This window comes from Parasteatoda tepidariorum, chromosome 1 (assembly GCF_043381705.1).
Source record: "Parasteatoda tepidariorum isolate YZ-2023 chromosome 1, CAS_Ptep_4.0, whole genome shotgun sequence".
Lineage (NCBI taxonomy): Eukaryota > Metazoa > Arthropoda > Arachnida > Araneae > Theridiidae > Parasteatoda > Parasteatoda tepidariorum.
The window spans coordinates 76,215,979-76,242,790 of record NC_092204.1 but is presented as its reverse complement, the minus strand read 5'-3'; the positions used below and the strand labels follow the sequence as shown (position 1 = coordinate 76,242,790).

The following is a 26,812-nucleotide window of genomic DNA, read 5'->3' as shown; positions in this document are numbered from 1 at the left end:
TTTTTCTAAAATTTATGATTTATTAAAAATTATATTTCTTATTGTGTCATTTTTCCTTGAATATATTTAAATGACAGATCTAATAGTTAACATAAACAGGCATGCACTTATAGATCGCAGTCCAAAAAATGGCCTGTAAAATTTATTCTAAGTTTTCGTAATTTGGAAAAGATTAAAAAGTTTTGATAAAATTACAGTAACTCACAGAGAATTTTATAGTTATAGTTTTTAATACGTTTTAAAAACTCCAAGTATTTCCTTTTAACTGGCAATAGTGCTTTGTGTTTACAAAGATGTTCAAGCGCCTATATTCTCATAATTTATTTTTTTTACATACACACTTTTCCAGATAGCAAAAAATATTTCTATTTTTGTAGTTCACTATGTAATAAAGGTTGTTTATCCCTGATGATTATTTTATATTTTCTTTGATATAATTCTTATTCATAACTCAGCTTTTTTTATAATGTATTTATAGAAATCAGTTTTCTATGCCTGAATCTTGCAAAGAAAATATTCCTAAGAATGAAGAGGTGAAGAATGATTCCCAAAGAGAAGAAAATGAGAAATCTGATCCTTATCATCCATCAACTATAGATTTGATCCTTGAACGCTTAAAAAATTTGTTGCAGGTAATGTATTTAGGAATTTGGTTTCAAAATTACTAAATCCTTTTTTATTAATGACTTTTAAGACATAAATTTTTTAAATAAAAATTCGAAATGTAAATATTGATATGTAAATTTAATGTACAAAAATTGCTAATTAAGATTTTAATTTCATAACCATGTTATTATTAGTATTGACTTATCAATTGTCTTATTTTTTTCAATACTTGAAAATCAGTGTAAAAGTTTTCATTATTTATCTATATTTTATTTTTCTTCGTTTATTTATTTATTTTTTCATGCCAACCAGGTGGCCGAGTGGTTAGCATGCCTGACTGCGGAGCCTATGGGTTCGAATCCCGCTCAGGGCATGGATGTTTCTTTCTCTCTCTGTGTGTGCTCTATGTCCTTTCTCCTTTGTGTGTGTGAATGTGACCCGCTCTATAAACGGGTTTGTGGTTGTGTGACGTGGGCGACACTGTTCCACCACCGTGACTTCGCCACAGGTGCCCACTTGGGAACAAGAAGAGGGTAGCAGTCCTGGCATATGAGACCAATGGGACAATACATCCCAAGTGCCCGCCATTAAAAAAAAATTTCTTCATTAATAAACAATAAATCTTGTTTCTTTTCCAATTAGGACTAAGATTTTTTTGTCGTTTTAAATATAGCTGATCCTGTCATAATAAAGTTTTTTAATGTTGAGAAATACTTAGTGATGCAAATTTGTAGCTTTCTATGTATTCAGTCTGTATTTATTTAATGCTTAGTTTCAAGTCCTGAAAATTAATTAATTTGTTTTTTACCTTTAGAGTTTAGAAACTAATGACATTTCAAAAGAAAACACTGGACTTTCTCCTGTTCCTCATGTACCTTTCAATAAAATGGATCATTATTTTGAAAGCACTCCACTAAGTTCTGGTATTCCTCTGTATGAGCCAAAACTAGCTTTGAATCATCTATCCAACTCCAACATCAATTACAGTCAAAACACCACTGAGAAACAACGTAATTGCAACACCTCGTTGGATTTTACTCCCGTTTTCCAGAGTGCTAGTTCCGGAAACTTCACCGATTCAGATGTATTGAAATCGTCCTCTTCCATGACGTGTCCTTCTCCTATGCAATCAACAGGAATTTCACTTGATTTGGGATCCTCTTTGAATAATACTAGTTCTTTAAATTATTCCGAAAAAATTGCACCTTTAAGTGAAAGTAAATTAAGCCCATTATTTTTATCATCTTTCAATAGTTATGGAGAATCTTTAAATTATAATCCTAATGATTGCAACTATTCTGTTACTCCGATGAAAAAGTTTTTGTCTGCACCATCTGTTAAGAATTCGATATCCTCTACTTTTATCTTAAAACCTAGTAAAAGTCTAGAAGATTTAGAAATGGAGCTGCAATCTATGCTACAGCATATAGAGGAATTATTACCACAAATGTCTGGTATGTATTGTTTTATATATATGAATGTTCATAGCGTAATGAGTAGTTTGCTAAGAAAAAAAATTTATCAGTTTTTGAAGGTGCAAAACAAAATTGCAAGATGCAATACTGCAATATGTAATATAGAAAAAGTGCAAATAAAATATGAAGCAGTTGTTTTGAGACTAGACAAATTTTATAGCATCAATGTCAATATTCTATGTGTATTTTGGCACTAATAATGAATTTTGGTAAAAGTATTAAAATAGCAATATGACACATAACTATTTTTTTTTATATTGTCCTTTAATTTTAAAATTTTATGATATTGGATTTTTGTGCTTTTTTTAATACTTGAAATCCATTTCATGATTTTTTTTCGCTTATGAAAAATTGAAGGTTAATTGTTTAAAATGTTTTAATGATGAAAGTTTTTCTTCTAACAATTGAGTTGAAAAAATAATTTTCAAATAAATTTAGCTGATATTCAATAAAAAAGATCAAAATATTTAATCACAAACTATGATTTTTCAATTCATTTAAATGCCTTAATGATTCAAAAACTTCTCTCTCACAGACTGAATTGACGTAGAACAATGCTTAGAAACTGGTTTCTTATTTCATAAATTATCTACTCAATAATTTTTTTTTTCAGTTTCATTAAATTTCAATAAGTTATAATTATTATACTAAGTATTGTGTTGAAAAACTTGTTAAGAGATAGTATTTTCGTGCTAAAACTCCAGGATTAAAAAAGCATTTAAGTTTTGCTGTTATTATGGACTAAATTAATTAAAATAGTTAGAATTTTATTAATTCACTTCTGTACTTATTTAATTTTTTTTTTTTTTTTTTCATTTCTGATGTTAATTTTTATTTGGTAAATTATGTTTTTCCTAATTTCAAAACATTTGAGAATGGAAAGTAAGTTTAAATATTTTGCAATGTTTCATATTTGTCTGTCATTTAGAAAAAATATGATCATAATTTTTTTATGTCCTATAAATTGAAATTAAAAAATTCTTGTTTTAAATTTTAGTTAAGCCTGCCATTTTCTTTAAAATAGCAGCATTTTTCTAATTTAATTATAATTTTTTTTAACCTTTTTCTAAAAGCAGTTGATAAAATATTAATCAATGCTGAAATAGATCTGTAAATTAAGCTGGCTTTTCTTTTTAACAAATGAGAGTTTAAAGCAAATTTTTGATTTTCAAACCAAGATAATTTACTTATTTTTTATGAATCATAACATTCGATCTAGTTTTATCAATGATATTAATTATTACTCATTTGGTTATATTTTCATTTATACTTATATTTTATTTGCTTTAACCTAAAGTTTGTTGTTTTTCATTATATATTTTCTAGGTTTATCTACTAGTACACGAGGTTATAAAGATAAAATTATAAATACTTTGTCCGATATGGAAGTTTCTGTGAAGAAGCTATCACATCTTTCAATAGCTTTGTCTACTGGAAGTACTGAGTTATAAATTATTATTTAGCTTTTTTTTTATTAACCTATATATTTATGTGTGAAATCATACAGTTCTTAAAAGCAAATTAGTTTATATTGTTATTTATTGTTACAATCACTTTTGAGGGCTGCCTATATTATGACACAAAAATGTGTTTGCAAAAAAATTATATTATAAATTAAAAAATTTGTGTTTATTATTTAATTTTCAATGTCAGATGTTCTGGTAAATTCTCTTTACTTTCCCTTTTTTTCTGAATGATACACAATTTATACAGATACAGTTTTTTTAGTTTTCCTTTCAAATCATTATGTTTGCACTGTTTAAATTAATTTTTTGACAGTTTTTTTTGTATTGAAAATTATTAACTCTTTATTTTTCATAATTTTTCCTTTTATATACCAATGAGACTTTTTAAGTTCTACTAATATTATTTCCATATAGCATTAAAACAGAACAAAATATTTGATTAGAACTTGTTTGTCCCTGTAATATGACTTTCTGTTTATCATTACTAGTTGACAACACATGATTATTTGAAATTGAACACGCCCTATGAAACTATTTAGTTTTTAATAAGTATTTCAGTTGGAAATGTTTTAAGATTTTTCAATTTCATTATTCAATTTTTAACTTTCTATCCTGATCAATTTTGCAAGTAAGTCTTTCATATGTATTTTTTTTTTCTTTTTTCGATTCATTAACATTTGCAACTAGTTATAAAACAAAGTGTTAAATTTTAAACTTTAGTAAAAATTTCATAATATGGTGTAAATACCAAATAAAAGATTTCATTAAAAATTATAAAATAATATTGGTTATTAAAAAGATTTTTAATTATCAATATCGTATATGTGTATTGTAAATTAGACATTATTTAATGGGACAAAAAAGTTTCGTATGTTTTTGATAATTTGGTAAAGAAAAAGTTAATTCACTAAATGCAGCTATCTATGAAAATTTTGAAACTTTTTCCATGCCTAATAATTATAAGTATTGAACTAATAATAACAATATAATTTTGTTTATACTTAAAATATTAATGAACCTAATTGCTATGGTAATAAGCATAGGCGCACTTTTTATTTTTAGGAAACTTAGTCTATTTTAAGTTTTATACACACATTTATGTATAAAACTTTACATATATTCATATAAAATATAATTATGGATATATACATAAAACTAAACTAACAGTTTTCTAGAAAAAAAAAGTGTGCCACCCTCACACTATGCCTATGATAATAAACTTACTTATTTCAAATCTACTTAATAATAAAGTATTTTTAATGTATTTCATTTTATGATTTATATGATCTTTTATTGTGACAGAAAATTCATAATTTAAAACAAAAGATTTTTTGATTATTACTATTTATCTTGAAAAATTGGAATAAAATTTTGATATTCTTTATAATTTTTTTACAAAGTTAATGTTATGAATATAATATGTTATTATTGGTAGTCAGCTCTTACACATTAAATAAGTTCCTCTTTTGTTACTAACATTAGGAACCACAATTGTAAATAGTAATTACTATTTTCTAATGTTAATTGTTAAGTTGTAATAATTTTGAAATTGTGTTTTCTCCCTAGTTGACTAGTTAATGTTGAATAAAAATTTGTTGTTGAATAAAAAATTAAACTCTTCTTTTAAAGCTAGACATTTTAATCATGCATGTTACCTTTTTATTTCTATGTTAAATATTGTTATTGCTGATGTGTGTATATGTTTTTAAATCTATACTTTAGATTTATATTAAAAAAATCTATTTAAGTGCCTTTAAAACCAGTGAATAAAAATAAATTATAAATAAAATATTTTATGTTGTCAATGACATGTTAAACATACCTAATTGTTATGTTTAATTATTGTATATCTGTTATTCATTTATGTATATACTTATAAGTTTTTTTTATCTTCACACTTACCTACATATTTAAAAAACAAAGAATCTCTGATATACTCTTAAGATATTAAGTTTCTTCAGTTTTTTACCAGTAATATTTATCTATTTCTAAAAATATTTTAGGACTGTTTTGAATATTTAGTGTTTAAATTGTTTTGTAAAAATATTTTTGACCGGGAAATGTAAGTTTGAACAAAATCACTAGTTGTACTGCTTTCACATTTTTCAATACTTGTGATTGTTCTTTCCTCTACCCTTTATAATTCAGTTACATATAACTTCTTTATATATGTAATATGAGTTAATTATATTTTATTGATTATAATTTCTTACTGTAATTTTATTCCCAAATAACCATGTAATCAAAGTTGTTTACTTTCACAAATGTATTTGCTAACAAAAATATTAGTAATTCACTTTTAAAAAGCATTACTGAAAGTTTTGCTTAGAACTGGATAGTTATTTCTAATAACCTAAACAGGAAATAGTATGGTAAAGGAATGATACAAATACTTTTCAGCTGTGAAAAAGTATGTGCAAAGCTTAATTTTTAATACCCCTGAACTGCCAGCTGTCTTTTTCATTGGAACATTTTGTAACATAGACAGTGCAAAATACAAATTTTTCATGAGTTTTGGGTTACCTTTTATAATTGTTTTAATTTATAACATTTTCAAATTTAACAAGAATGAATTTCCTAGATGTATAGATGAAGCTATGTTTCAGTGTAAACACATTTTGGTGAACCGTGTATCAAGTGTGTGTATAACTGATAAAAATTTAGAATGTTTTACATATTTAAAAAAAAATGTTTGAGCAAATTATATGCTAATAAACAAAGTGCCTTGAATGAATTATAACTCCTATTTTAATTTTGTTATTCGTATAGAATATGTTTGTTTGTATTGTTAATACTACATATATGTGCATGTTGATCTTTTCCAGTGTTGCTTAGTTGACATTATGTTCTATGTGTTTTTATTCTGTTGAAGTATTAGTATATTCATTTTTAATATTACTCTTGGATTTGTGTATCATTTATTATGAAAGAATAAAAAAAAGTTTTAGCTATATATCTCAGCATTTTTATTAGCCGGACACACGAATCATAAAATTATTTGAATTAGTATTACACATTATATTTATTATTACCATTAAATTTGCTTATGACGTAATGAGCGATGTTAATTTCAAACAGCAAAAGAGACAGTTGCAGAAGAATCTGAAAAGTTTATTGACCCTTGGGATCATTCTATCCTAAGGTGGATGTAATGTAAAATGTTATCAGATCTTGGAGGGAATTATTTTATTTATGATAGAAATCTGCATATGTAAGAATCTCAATTTGAAAGGAAATATATTTCAGTTTGTCACCTTATTACAAGCAAAGTTTACACCTAGTTGCTTATTTCAATTTAACTCTATTGTAGACAAGTTCCACGACAATGTGCTTTTGTTCAAGATATTATGATATTTGATACTGAACAAATTATTCTGATTGAGTATACTACTTCTTAATATTTTTTAGACATAACTGAACCATTATCCAAACAGAATTTTTTATATTTATTTTTCTTGAAAGTGTAGAAAAAGTTAAGCTTTAGCTTGAACTTGGAGACTTCCTAAAATTTGGATTGAACTCATCTCATTTCTAGGAAGTTTTACGTCCGTTATTGCGTTATATTACGCTTCTTAAATAGATATTTTAATTGTTACCCTCTTCCTTATTAACCAATCCAAAGAGGAAAAAATACTTTTATACTTGATTATATTTTATTGATCAGTTCCGAAACTTTTGATTTAATTCATCTGTTCTTATCTCTAGTAAAAACAATAAGAAATAAGACTTTTCAGAAGCCAATAAATAAGTGAAATCAAAATGTACAGCTCATCAGAATGTCGGACAAATTGCTGTTATTTTTTGTTGTGCAGCGAAATCGCAACTTCGAACAGAAGAAGTTTTTTTTATTGTACTGGAATACTCCCTGCTTGCTTCACCCACAAACCCCCATAACTGATTCCCATTCATCATCATCCCCCCCTTCATTGTCAATATTTTGTTCAAAAACACCAAACATTTTGTTTTCATATTATATAATTATTGTAACTTTATGTAAGAACGTTTTGTTATTTTTAACAAGATAGATAATTACCTAGATTTGAAAAATAATCATCTGTACATAAATAAAATATATATTTTTTTAAATCTAATAATTACAAAATGTGTGACTCTTAAAGAAATAAGTAAGAAACGACTAACTCAACACGATGAGATTTATAATATTTCAAATAGGCAATGGTTTTTATGACCCTATATAAATTTTTATTTTTAAAATTTATCTATGAATTTTAAGAAATCTATGTAACATGTAATATCCCACTCATATTCCCCCCCCCCTCCGCTACTTTTGATTAACCTCTACAATTTTGAGTCTTATTAATCATAATTGCACATACGCATCATTATAAATCAAAAGAAGTTCAATAACATTTCTATATAATTAAATGTTTCTACTTATTTTTAATAAACTAGTTTTATTGTTAAATGCATTAAAAAAATGTTGCTTTTTTAAGAGTATTCGTGATTAATTAATAAACAAACAGAAGTTTAATCTATCAAAGGAAAACAGGCACTATTCAAAATAAGCAGTTATAAACTTTAAATAAATAATAATATTTTTGAAATTAGTATTTTTATCTAATTAAGTATTTCTACAAAATTTTGATATCTTAATTTTATTTTCAGTAAATTCGATAATATTAATAATCATTACGCACAATTAAAACTACATTTATTTAGCTCCTCACTTAATCTAATTTTTATTTTTAATTATATATTTAAAAAATTTAATATATAAAGATAATTTTAAAAAAAAACATTATAATTAACCCATGAAAAAGTTAATTAGAGCATTAAAAATATTTCTTTAAGAAATATCCGTTTAATTAAGAACTTATCCGAAATATTTAATAAAGTATATGTTTGAATCTGAGATGTGTAGATAGATAATGTGTATTTGAAGATACATTGACTAACTAATTTATCCTGAGGTTTCTACAGAACTGTCTCCAGAGTGTGCACAGTTAATTTCGAAAGTGAATACTGGATAACAATAAGTTGATAACGTGAATAATTAATAAGTAAATATTTTGTCACTATTAAAAGAATGAATTATATGTTTCTTATTAAATTATAGTTTAAATAAACTAACAAATATTTTGGTTTGACAATGGCTCGTATTTACCACTGTACAAACAACTTTGTATTATGGTATTTCCCGTTTCTTGTTTGATTTTCTATACAAACGATAATTCCATCTAGTTGTTTAATCGTTTTGTTTTATTCTTTTTCTACTTAATCTTTTTGTAGCTTTGCCTTTTTATTTATTTATTTTTCCTTTTAATGTTTTGAGCAATTATATGTAGATTAAGAGCTAGTTAGTGTAGTTTTTCTCGTTTTATATTTGTACTTCTTATTGTATTGTATTTATTAGAATTGATTTTGAATTTAATTTAAATTTAAATTTTTTGTTTTTTCTAATTACTTTCAACAATAATTTATTTAGCATTTTGTGACGTTTGCTCTTTATATTTTTGTATTATTTTCTTTCGCTTTTATTATTTTGAATTATCACCTTATGTGCATTTAACGCGTTTACTTTTTCTCGTTTATCATTGTACTTCTCCTAGTGTTTTTATAATAAATTTGTGCAGAGCTTGATAAATTTCGGACATTTCATATTATTATTTACAATATAGTTTTATAAGAAACATATCATTCAGAACAACTTATAACAATTAGCTTTTAATAATGACGAAATACTTCTCAATAACTATGCAAAAGTTTCACTGTTAAAAATATCCTATTAAGAAAGGGGATAAAAAGATTAAAAATAAAGATGTAAATTAAAATTAAATGTTAAAAAAGAAAAGCATATTTCAGAAATAATCAGATATTGCACTGAATGTAAAAATTACAAAGAAAAATATTTTTAATCATGTGTCACAAAAAGCTTCAGAGAGGAAATAAAATGCAGTAATTTTAAAAATATAAAGATATAGAAATTTATTCATAACAAATATTCTTAAATAATAGCTATTTTAGAACTTAGGTATCGACCCTTAAATTGTACTTAATATTTTATTTTATAACCGGTGTTGAACTGCCGACTCACTTCTGAATTTACGAATATCGATGTTCAACTCCGTAACCTTGTAATTTGAACCCAACTCAGAAGACATGGGACGTCTTGGATGAAGCATTAGGACAAACTAGCCTTCAAGGAGGACTTTTCGACGGGACTAATTAGCATTTGCGTTGCATGGAGAGGAAAACCACGAAACCCTCCCACGGTTAGCCGATTGCAAGGGGATTCTAACTCATGATCCGCCAACCACTGAGCATATTTTTCGTCAGCACTGTGGTTGGTGCGAGCTGGATGCGGAATTTGAATCTCTGCCATCGATGGGATTCCAACAAGGTTCTCCTCATTGGGAGGCGAATGCTCAATTCCCTGAACCGCCACGCTCTAGATCATTATTAGTTCTTGTTTAGTAAAGAAAATAGTCTACATTTATTATACAACAATTTAATATGAAAATAAAATGGAAAACAAATTTCTTTTTACCTCTATGAAAAAATTTTTCCAATAGATTATGATCAGGGTATTAATATTAATTTAGTTCAGTACGTGATACATAATTGTATTTCTTTAATTTAGAGCAAATACACTATAAACTAATTTAGCCAATAATTCTTAACCAATTCAAAAAAGAAAAAAAAAACTAACATGTTGTGCATTTAAGAAAAATGGGATAAAAATTATCAAAAATACGATTTATTTTCAATAATGAGCGCTAAAATGTTTGAAAATTAATTTTAGATCAACATTTATTTACTAATATTTAAATAATAATAACGTGACAACAATCTTATTTCATACTTAAAAAATGAAATCTTATTCATAAATTTAATTGATTCTCTAAAAAATTGCTTCTCTTTTTCCTTAATTTTAAGCTTTCCAAGAAAATTAAAACATTCGCATATGTTAATTCTAACAAGTGTGTTGAACCACAGAAATCGGTGGCTCGAAATTTCCGAAATCACGAGAAGAGTTCATTAAACGGCCGTAAGTTTTATAGTTTAGTTATATATATATAGTTAGTTTTTGTTTATAGTTTAGTTTTTTATGGAGCGTTAAGTTAACACTCAAGACAGCTTCAGCAACCCTTACGAGTTTTTAATATAAAAAGAAACGTTTAGTTCCGTTGCTTTAATTAAATTCCTTTTTGTGACCGGAAGAAAGAAATTCTGTGATCATGATATATGATAATTTTTTTTCCAATGCAATATATTTTATATTGCATATCTATAATATTTTCTTCGATAGCACTAGAGCGAACTGCAGGCCAAGGTCTCAACAAGTTGCTTCCAATAGATCCCATCATTAGGCTACACGGTCCTTTAGCGGTTGATATTTAATGTCTTGAATTTTATTAGTCTCCAAGATGATTAGTCTTTGAGCATACTTCTCAGTTAAAAGAGTCTTTTCGCAAATTATTAACAGCGAAATTAAATACAAAATCATATTTTCTCTTTATCTGATTCATTTTGCAACACCAATAATTAATTCCCTCGAAGAGTCAAAATTTCGATTTGTAATAATATTTTCCAGTTATCGACCGCCTGCATGAACTATCAAGTACACGAGTAACTAAATTTTAACACAAGTTATGAAAGTACATATCGAATTGAGATAGATCCAACTATTACAACTTATACTCCAATATAATTTTTTTCCAAATATACTTTTCAATAATAATTTTCAAATTTAACTAATATTGAATTTAGCACTTCTTCCAATCATACAATTTGAAACTCAGGTGTCGAATTCTTTCAATTTAGTATTACTTGTACTAAATAGTTAAGCAAAAATTCGGGATATAATTAATTTAACTGTTAGTTAATAAGTTAAGTTTAAATTTTGGTTTGTAAGTTTTTATAATTTGAATAAAGATATTTTTTTTTAAGTCGAGTAAATAAAAATTTTTATTCAAATTAACCATCGAAGGACAACAGCTTTTGTTATGTTTATAAAGTAAAAATTTATTATGAGGAAATATTCGCGCTTATAATATATTAATATTATGCGAGAAATGAGTAAAGGCGGAATTTAAAAGCTGATTCAATTCACTTTATCTATTATGATTCTATGATTGCTCAAATTCTTACCGGAAGTTGTCGTTATATCTCTTACCTAATTTAAATGATATCATTGTTGTCAGTAAGTCTGGCGAAGTTATCTCTGATTTTTTGATTTCCCAGATAAAAAAAGTAAGTTAACTTAATTACTTCTTGTTTCATCATAGCAATACATGAAATAATAGATAATCAAACTACAATATAAGACTACTAGATAAAAAATATTTTTTTATCAATTGCATTTTTTTATTAGCTTGTTAAATACTTTTCGGAATATTGGATTTCCAGTTTGCTTATCGTGTAATTTAAAATCGTCTCTTTATATACAAAAGGTAAGGTGTTTATGACGAAGCGTTCCTTTACTTTTAGCTTATTAAATGAGATTTATCTGATTCATATTTCTGAGTTGAATTATCTGTGCACGAGACTATATTCAGTTTTGAATGACGATTTAAAATAGAATGACTGTTAAAAAGTTTCTTTGACTTTGCGTGTAGACAGTTATCTTTTATTAACTTCTTGATAGTTATTTTTTATGAATGCATATCCTTTTCATAATTTAGTCCATAGATTGTTATGGAAAAATACATATTCTTATAAGTTTTCTTGGACCGTGGTAGAGAATCGAACTTCGGTTCGGAAAAACCGGGGTTTGATGCTCGACTCCGCTAAAACCCACCGAGCACATGCGATGTACATGTTCGTAAAATCTCTGGAATCGAAAGTCATGTGGTCGGTTGCTAAGCAGTGAGAGGTATGGGGAAATTTTTCTTCCCCTTCAGATCTACGTCTAAATTGAGGAAGTAAAGTTCAACCGAAATATGAAATAAATTATGAATTATTGATTGGCTATAAATATAATTTTAAAAAATCTTAACTCTCGGAATCCCTGCAATTCTTCAACGAAACCTTAGGTAATGTATCGTCTAGCGTAGTTACAAAGTTAAGACAAGTAGTTTCAAAATTGTCTAAATTGGAATAAAGAATTGTTGTTGTCGTTCATTTACGTCGAATTAGAGCAGCACAATGTGCTATTGGCGACGGTCTGGGAAACATCCCTGAGGATGATCCGAAGACATGCCATCACAATTTTGATCCTCTGCAGAGGTGATGGCACCCCCGACAACCTGCACGCGAAGTCGATCACTTTACGGTAGAACTGTTTAACGAGGACCAATACCGCAGACTGATCCAAGTGGTCACCCACCAGCACACTGACCGCAGCTCGACCAGTGATGCTTGACTTCGGTGATCTGCTGGGAACTGTGTCTCTTAGCGATCAATCCACTGCAATAGAGAAAGATATCCGAGTAGATTACAGACACTTGGGATAGTTCTTTCAAACTTCGTTTTCTTACTGCGCAATTACTGAATCAGGTTAACTGTAAAGAGCTAAATTTATTTTACTTCATTTATTTATTTTTTACCTTTCAAAGGACACGCCAAAATACATTAAAGTTCCTTAAATTATTGATTACATTAGGGAACTTTTTTTTGCATGAGTTTCTTTTAACAGATCTTAGATACTTTCGAATCACTGATTTCGAATCTAAAATTAGTTTTGCTCCTAAAGCTAGTTTTTTTAATGACATTTTTAGTCTGTTTTTTGTTGAAATGTGCAAGTTTAAAAACGTTATATATATCAGGGGTCGCGTAAACGTTACGACGAACTTCTAGGAACATCAGGGCACAACATCAGGATTAAAATTGCTTAGGAACTCATGCCAGGAAATACCACCATATACTGCTAGGGGTACCTTCAGTGGCGTATCTAGGGTATGGCAGGCGGGGCGAGAGCCATGGGCGCATTATTTGAAAAAGGCGCAAAATCAACCAACACCAACGTTTCTTTCTTTTTTTCAAAATATTTTGATATTTTGTTTGTTTTAAAAAAATAAATTTCACATACATACAAATACAAATTTTAAAAACAATAATAAAAATTTTAAAAAAATAAATAAAACATTGAAAAGAATCATTTAGAAAACTCTCCAGAATGCAGAATAAAAACTTCCAATGATGGGATCCTCAGATAAATCTTTATTTTTCCAGTACCATAAGCAAAAAGACTAGATAAACATCTCTTCATATCACATTACCAGGATGTTAAAGGGCAATTATCCGGGGATGAATAGAACACCTGCAGGCAGAGAATAGCCCTTTGGTGGTGACAGAGGGCAAAGAAATGCGAAAAACATGGAGTGTCCCTTTGTGTCTAGTTTAGCCCAATTATCATACCCTTAAATGCTTGTATAGATCTTAAATTTTATCAGGGGTGAAAATCACTTTGAAAAGCGGCTTTCGAATTTGTGGAATATACAAATAGAACCCTTGCTGTAAATTGGCGTAAATCCTTTCAAAAAGGGAGGTTTTGCCACACATGGTGGGAATCACTGTCGCAAAACATTTAAATACTAAAAATAGGAGGTGCCTCTGCCTTGCTTAAACCAATGATAATACTTAACAATGAATACACCCCATCTATTCTTTTTTTATGAAGAAAAAAAAAGACAGTCATTAGTGTAATTTAAACGAAGTGTTAGATTTTCTTATAATCAAGGATTAAATTGTAAGTAATCATTTCTTATTTATGCATCATGCTCACTTTATTATTTCACGTTATATTTTGTAGCGATCGATATATTTTCTTTTCTAGCAATGCCAACTGCTCCACTTTCTTTAAAATATTTTATTGAGTGGTAGTTAAAAACGAAAGAATTTAATGCAGAATTCATGCAGAATTTAAGATAATTCTGGTGAAATTTATAATTCTCACCTGAAACAAAATTATGTTTCACATAATTTTTTTCAATTATTTATTATTTATACGTAGAGGGGGAAAATGGTTTTGCATTAAATAAACAAAGAATCATACAATAAATATAACTTTAGCTCTCAATAAAAAATACTTTTCTACACGGAGCAGAGCAAGTTTGGATCTTTGTATATGTAGATTGAGAGGGGCGTTTACTACATTATAATATTTTGTTTTTGTATAGAATTATTTTTATTAAAAAAAAACATTTAATGTGCAGAATGATATTTTGGTAATAAAAAGTGAATTTTGTGTAATTAAATGCTCGTTATTGTATTATTATTATTAAAAACAATGACTTAATGGGAAAAAGAAAATGAATGTTGAAATTTGAAATGTTGGAAACATAATTTTTCAAGTTTCCTGAAAAATTATTGCAATAAGTAAATATTTTTGTGTAAATTGCGTAACATTGGCTCAGTTAAGAGTGCCGACTACCGAGAAATAGATTTCTTTTCATTCATTAAAAGATAGATTTTAGGTTTAAACACTCATAAAAGTTCAATTTATTTATTTTTAATTAATTTATTTATTTTTTAATGTATTTATTTATTGAATGAATAGATTAAGGAACGCATCTGTTAGTTGCTCAAACTGATTTTTTTTTTTGCTCTTAAGTCACAGAAATTCACACACAATTTTAATTTTAAATTAATAACTTAAGCTCAAGTTTAAATAATCCGTTTGTTTACAAATTGAGAAAAAAAAGATTTGTGTAATTTATCAAGACCTTACTTTGTATTTTTTTTTATTTCAAAGCATCTCAGACACAAAATTGTTTAATCTTTTACCTGCTATAGACCTATTTTAATAGCCATAAATTATACGTGAAAAAACTGTTTTTAAATAAATAATATAAAGTGTTTTAAATAAATAATATAAAGGTTCATATAAAGTGTCCTTTATTTATATATCTGTCCATTATAATTAAAATAAAATGGAAACAAAATATCATTGAGGCTATAATATGTATTTTATAACTATCTATTAAAGCAGCACAATATCAACAATCATTTTTTTTTCATTAATTGATTCCCTTTATTTTAAGAAAATAAGTAAAAAATAATAATAAACATCTTATCGAAAAATTCGAGCTTGTTTATTTATGAAACATATGCATTTTTATAAAAATTCAAAAAGCCCTCTCTCCTCAAAATATTCAAAAGATTTATATTTCGCTTTTTTTTTAAAAAAGAATATCTCAAAACTAATTAAATTCAATTAATTTTGGAAAGATTTATTCGGATAATGGCTTTGTCAAAAAAATATCGATAGTTAAATCCTTTATTTTAAATATTAATTATTTGTTGCTTGTAAACTGAAGTTGCATTTTAATGTAAAGGTTCTCGATTGGGAAAATTTTTAATCGCTTAAAATTTTAAACTTACTTATCACCCAAGACAATATTTAAATTTTACAAAAATGTGTGTGCATCATTAAATTTTTAAACGAATAACAGCTAAGGCAAAATTTACTTTATTAATAATTATGTATTTGTCGATCTATGTGTTTGGATTAAATTAGATCATATGAATTTTAAATAATTTTTTCTGTAAACATGCATTTCGTCTCTATCTTTTTTTTATATTTTCACCTAATTGCCGCTTGAGTGTAAAATTTAAGAAACGACATTTTTATTAACTAAGGTTTAACGTAGTAATTTGGTCACATAACAGCCTACTTTGTTTTTAATAAACCGTAATTATAGAAACTTCTCAGAACTATTCAAAATATTTAATAATAATATTACATTACCTTCCTTTAAAAAACATTTTATGCCCGCTCAAAATAATATTTTTTTTTAAGTAATTCTTTTAGCAATTTTTTTTATCATAGATTATTGTAAAACAGTTTGTATTTATTATATTAATTCAGAACATTTCTTCTTAGAAATTAAGTTTCTATCCTCTATTTCATTTTTTTATTTATTTTGTGAAATATGAGAAAATTGTGTGACGAATATGAACAAAAGAAATTAATGTGTGTTTTTAACATTTCAATAGTACCAAGCATGCTTGGGAACTAAACACTGGGGGTTCCGCGTTCGGCTGACCACCTGACCGGAACATCTGCTCCTGCAGCCCAGAGCCCAAGATCAAGAAAACTGAGATGGGCACAGTAGGCCTTGGCCCTCTATGGGCTGTTGCGCCACTGAGTTTAGTTTTTTTTTAACATTTCAATATTAGTGCAGATTTTCTAAATGTGTTTTCAGTTATTATTGTACTATTGTTACATTTTTATTTCTTTACATAAAAATAATATTCAATTTAGCTAAAATTTAAAGGAAATATATTAGGGGGGAGGAGGGTGTCATTACGATGCAATGTGTTTCGACCAGTTTTTCTAATCTGAGCTTCTAGGGAAAATTTTGAAGATCAAAAACTTAAATTCGATGAAAAATGAATGACATGTTTACTAAGGGGAAGAACGTTTTTATATTCGATTTTATTGCTCAAATTATTGTATGCACTAATTTTTTAGCTTATTTCTATGGATTTAAAGAAAAATAAAGTAATTTACAATTTTATCGTAATATTTCGTAATTTAAAATAAAAGATTTAACTTTTCTCTATCGAACCATTAAAATTTTAATAGTACATGATTATCTGATACTAATAATAGGATTATCAAAGGTAATTCTTTTTCTAATTTACTTGATAGGTTCCAACCACCTTCGGACTTATGTGTATAAAGTGAACAAACAAAAATTAAAGCGAAGAATTTTTAATTTAAATACACAAACTTTTAATTAAATATTTAATTCTTTTGAATAGTCCCAAGTCTACAATATGATTTTAAAAAAAGTTTTATTATCCTAAAAAAGAAAAAAAAAGCGAAACGAAACTAAAATGTCTATACTTTTAGTGCCTTTATTTTCCTTTAAAAATTTCAAGCACAATGGCTCAAAAATATGTACATAGTGGTTTCCATTTTCTCTAACTACTTTAATATTAATTATTATCAGCATTATTAAAGAAGGTATTTCTTGAATTATCACTAATAATCATCCGAGTTTAGAATATATTAAAGATAATAAAATCTATTGCGACTTTTGATTTCCAGGATCTTTTCCCCTTTCTAAACCAAAAGATGTCTTTTTGAATTATTACTATGATTTTAAAAATATCTTTCATTGTGATTTTGATCATTGGAAAATTCTAATTAATTTTTGTCTTTTTAATAACTACCTTTACAATGAATAGAATTTTTATTCAAATTGATGGACTACCACAAGGATCTAATTTTTCATCTCTCTTAGCTAACTTATTTTGGCACTATTATGAAGAAAAAAATCATGCTCTTAATATTAAACATGTTTTTAAATTTATTGCTCAGCCTTTCATCCCTTCAGTGGGTCGATAAATGAGTACCAAGCATGCTTGGGAACTAAACACTGGGGGTTTTGCGTTCGACTGACCACCTAACCAGAACATCTGCTCCTGCACCCCAGAGCCCAAGGTCAAGTTAACTGAGATGGGCACAGTAGGCTTTGTTCCTCTATGGGCTGTTGCGCCACTAAGTTTAGTTTTTAGTTTAGATTTATTGATGATTTAACTATCTTTAATTTTCAAGGTTACACAATTTTTTTTAAATAACATTTACCCGGAGGAATTAATCTTGTTTTGTAATCAAGATGATAATATTAATTATAATTTTTTAGATTTGGGTATTATAAAAGAAGAAAATATCTGCTTTGTTGATTTAAACGATCAAAGAAGTGATTTTAATTTTAATATAAATAAACTAATTACTTTAAAATTCTAATGTTTCTAAAATGCTTTTAATGTTTAGAATTCTAATCTACTTAAATACCATTTTTAATTAACTGAATAGAATTAAATAGAACATAAAGTAATGTTTATTTATCCAAAAAAAAAATAGGCAAACTCTTTAAAAATTTGATAAAAAACAATGGATACTCAACTGAAGTAATAAAATTCTATGCGAAATCATTGATTTAATTGTATGTTATTTTAAATAAGTTTATTAAAAACTTCTTGGATAATATATATAATTTCTACCATGTGCAAATGCATTTCGGGCAATTCCGTGGCTAAAAATATGCGCAAAATGGTGATTCATGTTTCTTTCTCTCTTTTTTTCCCCTCTTAAATAAATGTGATTTTTCTAAAATCATAAAATTGTATAATTGAATATCAACTTTATTAATTATGAACTTATCCAGTATAATATCACTTTGCGCATATCCATTTTCGAGCAAATCCTTGGTAACTAACAAATCAAACGAGCTTCAGTACTGTATTACACACACATACATATATATATATATATATGTTGGTGTGTATAGATATAATAGATATGTGTTAAACAATAGAGAATAATAAAAATATTTTAAGAAGGGCGCCGATAGGGAGGATTGCCATAGGCGCCATTTTCTCTAGATACGCCTCTGGGTACCTTCCCTATTATGAGCTGTTTCTCCACGTGCTTCTAAAAAGCTCATTATAGGGAATCGCCCCTAGCAGCGAAAGACAACATTTCCTGGCATGGATCTTATGTTATTTTGATGATGCGCCCTAACGACCCTAGAAGTTTACCGCAACATTTATACGACCCCCTGTTATATATAAAGTTTATAAACTTGTACATTTCGACCAAAAATTGTCATTCAATTAAAAAAAAAAAATTGTAGCTTTAGAAGGAAAACTAATTATAGATTTGAAATCCTTACCCGCGAATTAGGCAAGATCAAGCATTTGTATAAATGAAATGGAAAATATGTTTTCCTGTGTTATCTGATTCAGCTCTTTGCAAAAATTGCAACACTATGAAGGAATTGTTAGACATTAATGAAATTTATTCCACATATTACGCATAGTGATACTATACTAATAAACATGCGCAATCGCTTTTAATTCTAATCACTTGCATGTCTTACCTCACTTTACATTTCATGTAAATTTGTTTCAATTTGCATAATTTGTTCATGGTGTTGCAATTTTCACAAACATGAGTGCATAAAAATTTATTTTCAGTTCGTTCGCATAAGTTTGGGCAAGAAATAAATTTCTTATCCATAAAACTGAAGTCTTATCAAAAATGAATTGTTTATTTGACATATAATTAGCCTGAATGCCTTTATCGAGCTAAGTTTATGTATCATACTTCGAAAAAGCGAATTTTTTCCACAATTTATGGTTATGGAATATTATTTTTTAGAAAATTAATTTATAAAGAATAATTTTAGAGTTAAGATAAACTTTTAAATCTAGAAAAAGAATGAATACCTATAGTTTTCGAGATTCTGCCGAATTAGGATACCTATTGTTGATCACTCCATATTAAGTGTATGGGGAAAATTTTGTTTCGTTTCTTTTCTGTTAATTTTGGTTTAATTTTTAATATTATATTTACTAACGAAGTAATGCATGTAAATAAATACATAATCAAAATTTTATGTGCTTATACTGCCTATCATTCAACTTTGTTTGGAAATTTATATTACGTAGAGAAAGAGAAATAGTACAGTAATTTATAAAAGCAATTTGAAATATTTTTTTATAATTTAGCAAGCATTTAAGGTGATTACGAATTGATTACATATTAGTTCGAATTACTTGTGACAAGCGTTTCCTAAAATTCTTTTGTATAAAATTTATCAAATTAAGGCAATAAAGCGGAGAAGCCATTCCATCTGCAGTAAACTATAACTGTGATGACATGTCTTCGGATCATTAATAGGGAGCTCTCCCAAACAGTCGCCTTCTGCAGCTCTATAGTGCGACGTTAGTAAAGTACCAATATTATTATTAAATTAAGACATGAATGCATTACCTATTTACTTTTGTTAAAACTAGAAAAAATCTTCTGTATTTGCTATGGAAATTCTACAATAGTCGTAATATACATTTCTTTATCTCGTGTACTCAAATCGAGTTGTATTTTAGAGTCTCCGTTGGCAACATATATGAATTATTTTGTGGCTAATCACAAATACATAATTCGACATTCTACCAACCAAAGAACAAACTTCTATATTCTCTAATATTGCGAAGAACAGTTTCAAAGTGTAGTATTTTTTTTAAATTTGAAATTCCATTGCTCGCCATACGAGTCCAACATAATAAGCATGTAATATAATAATTACTATACAGAACAGATAGTATACCTTTTACCATTTAGTTAAAGGTATTTTACGACCCATCGAGGAACTGCGAAAGTAATTCCGGTATAGTTGGCAAGCACAGCGATCAGGAAGTGGAGCCCCTTAATTTTTAACGATTTCTAAAACTTTTATGTCACAAAATTAGCTATAATTCATTATGTGTAGTAAATTTAAATGTTATAAGTAAAAAGTTACAATATTTTGTACAATGAAGATAAATATTAGTAATTAATGGATTGATTTTATTTTTAGGATTAGAATGAACTTTGTAAGTTTGAGTGACAGGCCTTCCTACGTTATGCACACCTCCGGTTTAATTTTAGGTCCCGGAATTAAAATTAAATTATATGAACAAGCTTTGACATATATACCAGAAAATGATGACGTTTTCATAGTCACGTATCCAAAGTGTGGCACCACATGGACTCAAAACATCCTGTATTTGGCAAAGAACAATGGACAACCTCTTGAAATGGGACAAAATATAAATCACTACGTGCCCCATTTGGAGGATGATGGTAAAGATGTCGTCGAAAAATTACCCAGACCAAGAATCATTAAAACGCATTTACCGTTCCATTTGATTCCTAAAAACAAACAAGCAAAATACATTTACATTGCAAGAAATCCTAAAGATTGCTGCGTGTCATTTTTTCACCACACTAAGGGTTTTAAAAGGTATAATTTTGAAGATGGCACATTTGATGAATATTTTGAGCTATTCTTGTCTGGTAAAGTCGATTCAGGTGATTATTTTGATAACTTATTATCTTGGTATGAACATAGAAATGATCCCAATGTTCTATTTCTCTTATACGAAGATATGAAAACGGATATTCATAGCTGCATTAGGAAAATGGGCAATTTTCTTGGTGGCTCCTTCCAGCAGGCAACTGAGGATTCGGTTATATTAGACAGTATTGTTCAGCACAGCAACTTTGATACAATGAAAAACACTCCTGCCATGTGGGCATCAGAGAGACCAAAACATGTTTCTCCTTTTATTAGGAAAGGTAAAGTCGGTGATTGGAGAAATCACTTTTCAGATGAACAATCCAAAAGACTGGATCAAAAATTCGATCAAAAACTTTCTGGTACCGGAGCTGAATTTTTGTGGAAAAATTATGATTGTTAGTTTAGTAAGAAAAATAAATGTGTATGCCAATTTATCCTATTCTTTCTCTTTCTATTTTACAATATCAAATAAGCTTAAAATAATCAGTTAATTATAGATTGGTATTTCGATTTTTAAACAGTAATAAAATTCATAAAGCATTTTTAATCCAATTTATCTAATAAGCGTTGTTTTATATTACTTGGCCTGATTATAAAGGGTTGAGGCTTTATGGAGCCCCCAATACATTAAAATAGCTTTGAAAGTGTGCAATAAATAATTTCTCGGGTCCCAGGAAGACATCCGAATTGCTAATATAGCATTCAGACTTTATATAACAATTATCGACGGCCCAAAAGCAATTACAAATTAATTTTTAAAATAAGTGAATATTTTCTTGTGTTAACTACCACTTTCTTTCTTTTTTAAATTTTTTTAAAAAAAAATCATAGCTTTATGATTTCAGTATCATTCAAATTAAACATAGCTTTTAAAAATGTTGGACGTGAGACATTCGATAATACTTTTTCTTTCCCTAGAAAAATAATTCTTCAATCTCTGTTTAACTTTAAAGCGTATGAGACAGATTCCAAAAAATAAATAAATAATAATAATAATGAAACTTATACTCAAAAAAGCTATACAAGCTTAATTAATTTTGGAGAAAAAAAATGAATAAACGCAATCGTTAGAACCTCGGAGACGAGACTAATTTTTTCTAGTATTTCATTATCGTTTTAAATCGCCAAAGTTGCTTTTAAAGTACAAATTAAAAAAAACACGAAAATTCAAACTTTACATTTAATTTAACCATGGAAAAATGATTGCCTGTTTACTCACAAATTTTCTGATCAATGAAGCTACTATTATAATAAATAAAGACGTTATAATAGTAGTGTACGTAGTAGAGTCCGGTGCTTAGTTTTATTAATCAATAAGAACTAAGTTACGTTTACAATTTTCTTATTCAGTTAATGAAGCTTGTTTACCTAAAAATGATTTCTTGCCAGATATATTATTAATGAATTATTTTTATCATTCTTACTAAGGTATTAATAATTTTTTGCGACAAAATGAGTTTTTTGTTCAAGTTACGGCATCCGTCACTTAAAAATGATCGGAAGTCAACCTAAATAACAAAAACGTTTTATCTTATTAAAAATTGTTTGTTGTTAAAAATTTGAACGAAATACCTTTTTTTTCTGTTTTTTTTTAACGTTCCAAAGTAGCATAGTTTCTGAATTAAGTCAGTATCGTTCTGTGAAACATTAAGTTGCTTAAGGTCGCATAGGAAACAATGCATGAACATCTTTTTTTGATCAACAACAAATTAAATGTAATGGGAATGCGGCACGAATGTCCATGAATCTTCACGCTTTGAGAAATTTAGTAGACAAAACCCAGAACCGTAATTGCGTGATATGGTGTCAAATATTAAAGTAATGGAATAATCATGTAACCCATCATAAACTGTTGCTAAGTTTAGAGAATGTTTACAATTTTTTTTGTTCATGGAGACTACAAGGAAAACTAATTGATTAAGTATAGAGATTTCGAATTCTATTTGGAAGTCATAACATAAAAAGTAACTCAATTATAAATTATTTTATCAAGAGAATAAAATTACTTTTACAAATAGAATTACTAATATATTTGTAAATTATTACCGAAAAAACTGTTAGATGCAGAATATTTTGAACATTTACATTCTTTATTACTTTTTAGAAAAAAAAAAGATATTATAAATGGCAAATACTAATATAACTTTGGTTATCATGATCATCACATCTGCTGCTACAGTTTTTGCACAATTTACAGTATCGCGCAGATTTTATAATTTTTCTGTAGAAAGTCCAGTACACGACAGTTGGGTTTTGGATACAGTGGACGAAGGATTACTGGTAAGTTGCCTTCGCAATTGTCAGAAGAATGAAAAGTGTAATGGCTTGGCTGTTAACGAAATCACAGAAAGTTCTGAGAACTATACAAGAACCTGCCATATATTGTCGGATTTAGATCTTAGTCAGTGTGATGACGGAGAATGTGGTGACGATGTATTTCAAATATTTCAGGTAAGAGTAAAAACAGTAAGATACTATATCGACTCTAGCTTTAAATAATGGCAGAATAAATAGGATTTTTATTTAGAATTATAAAGATAGTAAATTTGGTAAACTCATAAATGCTATAAAATATTTTTTTGAATGAAATTTAATTAATATTTTTTTAGTTATCTTTAATTGTTGCATAAAAAATTATAAATTTTAATTTTCAGCATTTTTTGTACATTATATTAAGATATTTTGATAGCGTATTTCCTCACATTTTGGTCATAAAACGAGACTAAATAAAGAAATCTTAATATGCCATAAAACTTTAAGATTATTTGAATCGAATTTTCTACCTTTCTTATGAGTTTTCATTGTAATTAAAAACTTATGCAAAAAAAGAGGATAAATCTAATTCTATTTTTACACAGACAATCGCTTTTGGTACAGTCTAATTAAGGATTTGTGATAGAAATTCAAAATAAGAAGCCGGGAAGCTAATTTACAATCCAACGGTCTTTAATGACTAGCTTCGATAACTTAACAATTTTTCTCTTAGTTGAAATTGGTCGCAATTGTAATGATAGCTTTTATTTCCTTTAAAATTTGTTACCTGAACTCGATTAAATTTCCTTTTTTATTTATTCAAGAAAATGCCTAACAGGAGAGCGGGTTGTCAAATGCCGCTGGATTGGAAAATATTGAAATAGAGTAATAAATTGCAAAATAATAATAAGCAGTAATAAAAATAAATAAGTTAAAAAAATTAATAATATTTGGTATGCGGTGCTTGCCAGATAATTTAAATCTTCTGCCATCTAATTTGATTAAGTAACCGGTTGATTTCCGGAAATTTAAAAAAAAAAATATTATTAATATATTTTAGTTGATAGGTATGTTAAACTCTTCCACTTATAAATGGTAAGAATAAAGAGTTACCAGTTTAACAATCTGAAACAGAAACATGTTCCAAAAATGAAGCATTGGCATTTAAATGGTAAATAGGCAATTACATGAAGGAAGACAAGAACCACATAGGTGCCAACTTCCTAAACTAGCTATCCGTAACCATCAGTACCATGATACATACGTTGAAAATATGAGATTCTTTATTATTTTTCGTTTTATCCATTTATTTTTATTCCTCATTTATTGCTTTAAGAATTGTTTAAGAAGTAGAAAAGCAATTATAGTAGATTGAGTACAAACAACGAAATTTCATAACTCCTGGTCAATATTTTATTAGAGGACTAAGCCATTTGTTGCAATCAAAATCTTTAGATTTTTTTGGTGGTCAAGAAGCTGACCTCAGGAAAGAAAGATCGAGAGTTCAAATCCCAGATAAGGCATGGATGTTCTTTCCTTCTCTTCTCTGAACTACCTGTCCTTATTGTGTGAGCAACGTTTGCCCACATAATATGGTGCCCACGTGAGAGTGGTCAACAAATATACCCTTTTGATACACGAATGACAAAAGTCTATATCCTGGTTGGCGTGGGGGAAAAAAACGAGAAACACTGCAGTGATTTTAAAAATAGACATATAATTATTAAACATGATAATTGGTTGGTAATGCAAGCAAATTAAATTACAAATGAAACATTATGCAGAAAAAATAAAAACCAATTTCTTCGGCATAAATAAATATGCCACTTTGAGGGTTCCACTTTTGATGTTCAAAACAAATACTAGCCACAATTCAGAAAATAAGATAATAGTTTGTCAGGAGAGTCGAGAAAAAAGTTTCTTTAGCATATTTCGCTATATCTCTGAAAACAATTATGGTTAAAGCTATCTACACCTGATGCAAGTCGTTTGCAATTAAGTAGTCACGTTGTTGTTGTTACTTATTCCACTTGGCCCAGAACAAGGCTAGAGAGCAACTTTATATGAAGTAATAAGCATAATTGAAAGAAATCAGAGAGAAAAACCACACAGTAGAGTATAAAAAAAAACTTATTAAAAAAAAATTTAAGACTTAAAATTTTGTGAAATTAAAAAATGCTTTGGGGTACAAATAGAGGTATTTTATCTTTACATTAAATTTATACTATTAATGGTGCTTATGGAAAATAGAAAGCTTTTTGTTAAATTAATCAGCATTAAAATAGTATAGTAACTTTAGTATAGTAAATTATAACAATAAGTAAAGTTTTTAAGAAAGCTTTGGTATAGTTAAAAATACAGGGTTATTCATAATTCCCTCCAGGGTTTCAAAGCGTTATAGTAAAAGAAACGAAGATGAATATGGCAAAAAAGAACAAGCGGAATTATTCCGAAAGCATTCAAGTTTTAATTTAAGCAATTGCCAGTAGATGGCAGTAACATGTACCACTGAAGCCAGATGTAGTAAAGAAAAATGGCGTTTACAGGCGGAGGGAATTATGAATAACCCAGTATAATCTAGCAACAATGAAATATTTAGCAATAAGAAATCATTTATAAAACTTTTTGTTTTTCCCTGAGAACCATTTAGGAAGTACAATAAGAGCAAAGGAGTAAGTATTAGTTCGATCCACAGCATGCACTAATTTTTTCATGCATTGTTACAGTTACAAGAGGAACCAGGCACTATGCTTCCTTCAGATATTTCAAACTGAAAATATTAAAGTGGGGAAAAAAAAGGCTACTGGAATTGAAGTTATTTTGAAAAGCAAGATTGAATATTATAATATTAAAAGAATAATGTAAAAAAATTATAGGCTGCTTTAAATGAACTAAATAAAATCAACATTCATTACAGAATGAAAGATACAGATACTACCATTTGTATATTAACTTTTGCATACTTGTGGTGAAAAAATGCAGGGCAGTAAGTAATCAGCCCATTTAATAAATATTTTTAGAATCTTTGTCAAAAACAAAGCAAAAAAAGAAACAAATTAATGTATAAGGGAGTAAAAAAAAATGCTTTTAAAGTCTAATGAATCACTTCCACGGAGGGACTGAAAACATAAAAACCAGTTTAATTACCAGTTCAAAAATTCACCTTTCAATTGCAATATTTTCCCCAGAAATCAAACTGGTTTTGGTGTTTCAGTCCTACCTTCCTCAGCAGTGATTCATTTGTTAGCAATAA

The 26,812-nt window shown here is 27.7% G+C and overlaps 2 protein-coding genes across 3 annotated transcripts in view; both read left to right on the top strand.

The window, feature by feature from the left end:
• Positions 1-4,448, top strand: part of LOC107453483 (dystrophin-related protein 2) — a 276,867-nt gene extending 272,419 nt beyond the window's left edge. The window contains exons 15-17 of the mRNA XM_016070341.3: positions 479-632; positions 1,421-2,060; positions 3,408-4,448. Of these exons, the coding sequence (XP_015925827.2) occupies positions 479-632; positions 1,421-2,060; positions 3,408-3,532 (919 nt within the window). The 3' untranslated portion in view covers positions 3,533-4,448. The remainder of the gene's footprint in view (positions 1-478; positions 633-1,420; positions 2,061-3,407) is intronic.
• A 7,175-nt stretch (positions 4,449-11,623) lies between these two features.
• Positions 11,624-21,740, top strand: LOC107453462 (sulfotransferase ssu-1-like). Of its 2 annotated transcripts, none has more exons than XM_043046717.2 (2): positions 11,624-11,761; positions 20,824-21,740. In XM_043046717.2, the coding sequence occupies exon 2, from the start codon at positions 20,831-20,833 to the stop codon at positions 21,704-21,706; it is 876 nt and encodes a 291-aa protein (XP_042902651.1). In that variant the 5' UTR covers positions 11,624-11,761; positions 20,824-20,830; the 3' UTR covers positions 21,707-21,740. The 2 variants fall into 2 exon arrangements, with proteins under 2 accessions (XP_042902651.1, XP_042902650.1); XM_043046716.2 differs by lacking the exon at positions 11,624-11,761 and adding an exon at positions 11,801-11,961.
• Positions 21,741-26,812: the final 5,072 nt, after the last annotated feature.

Coding starts and splice junctions, on each gene's coding strand:
- LOC107453462 (XM_043046717.2), top strand. CDS start 20,831: ATGAACTTTGTAAGTTTGAGTGACAGGCCTTCCTACGTTATGCACACC.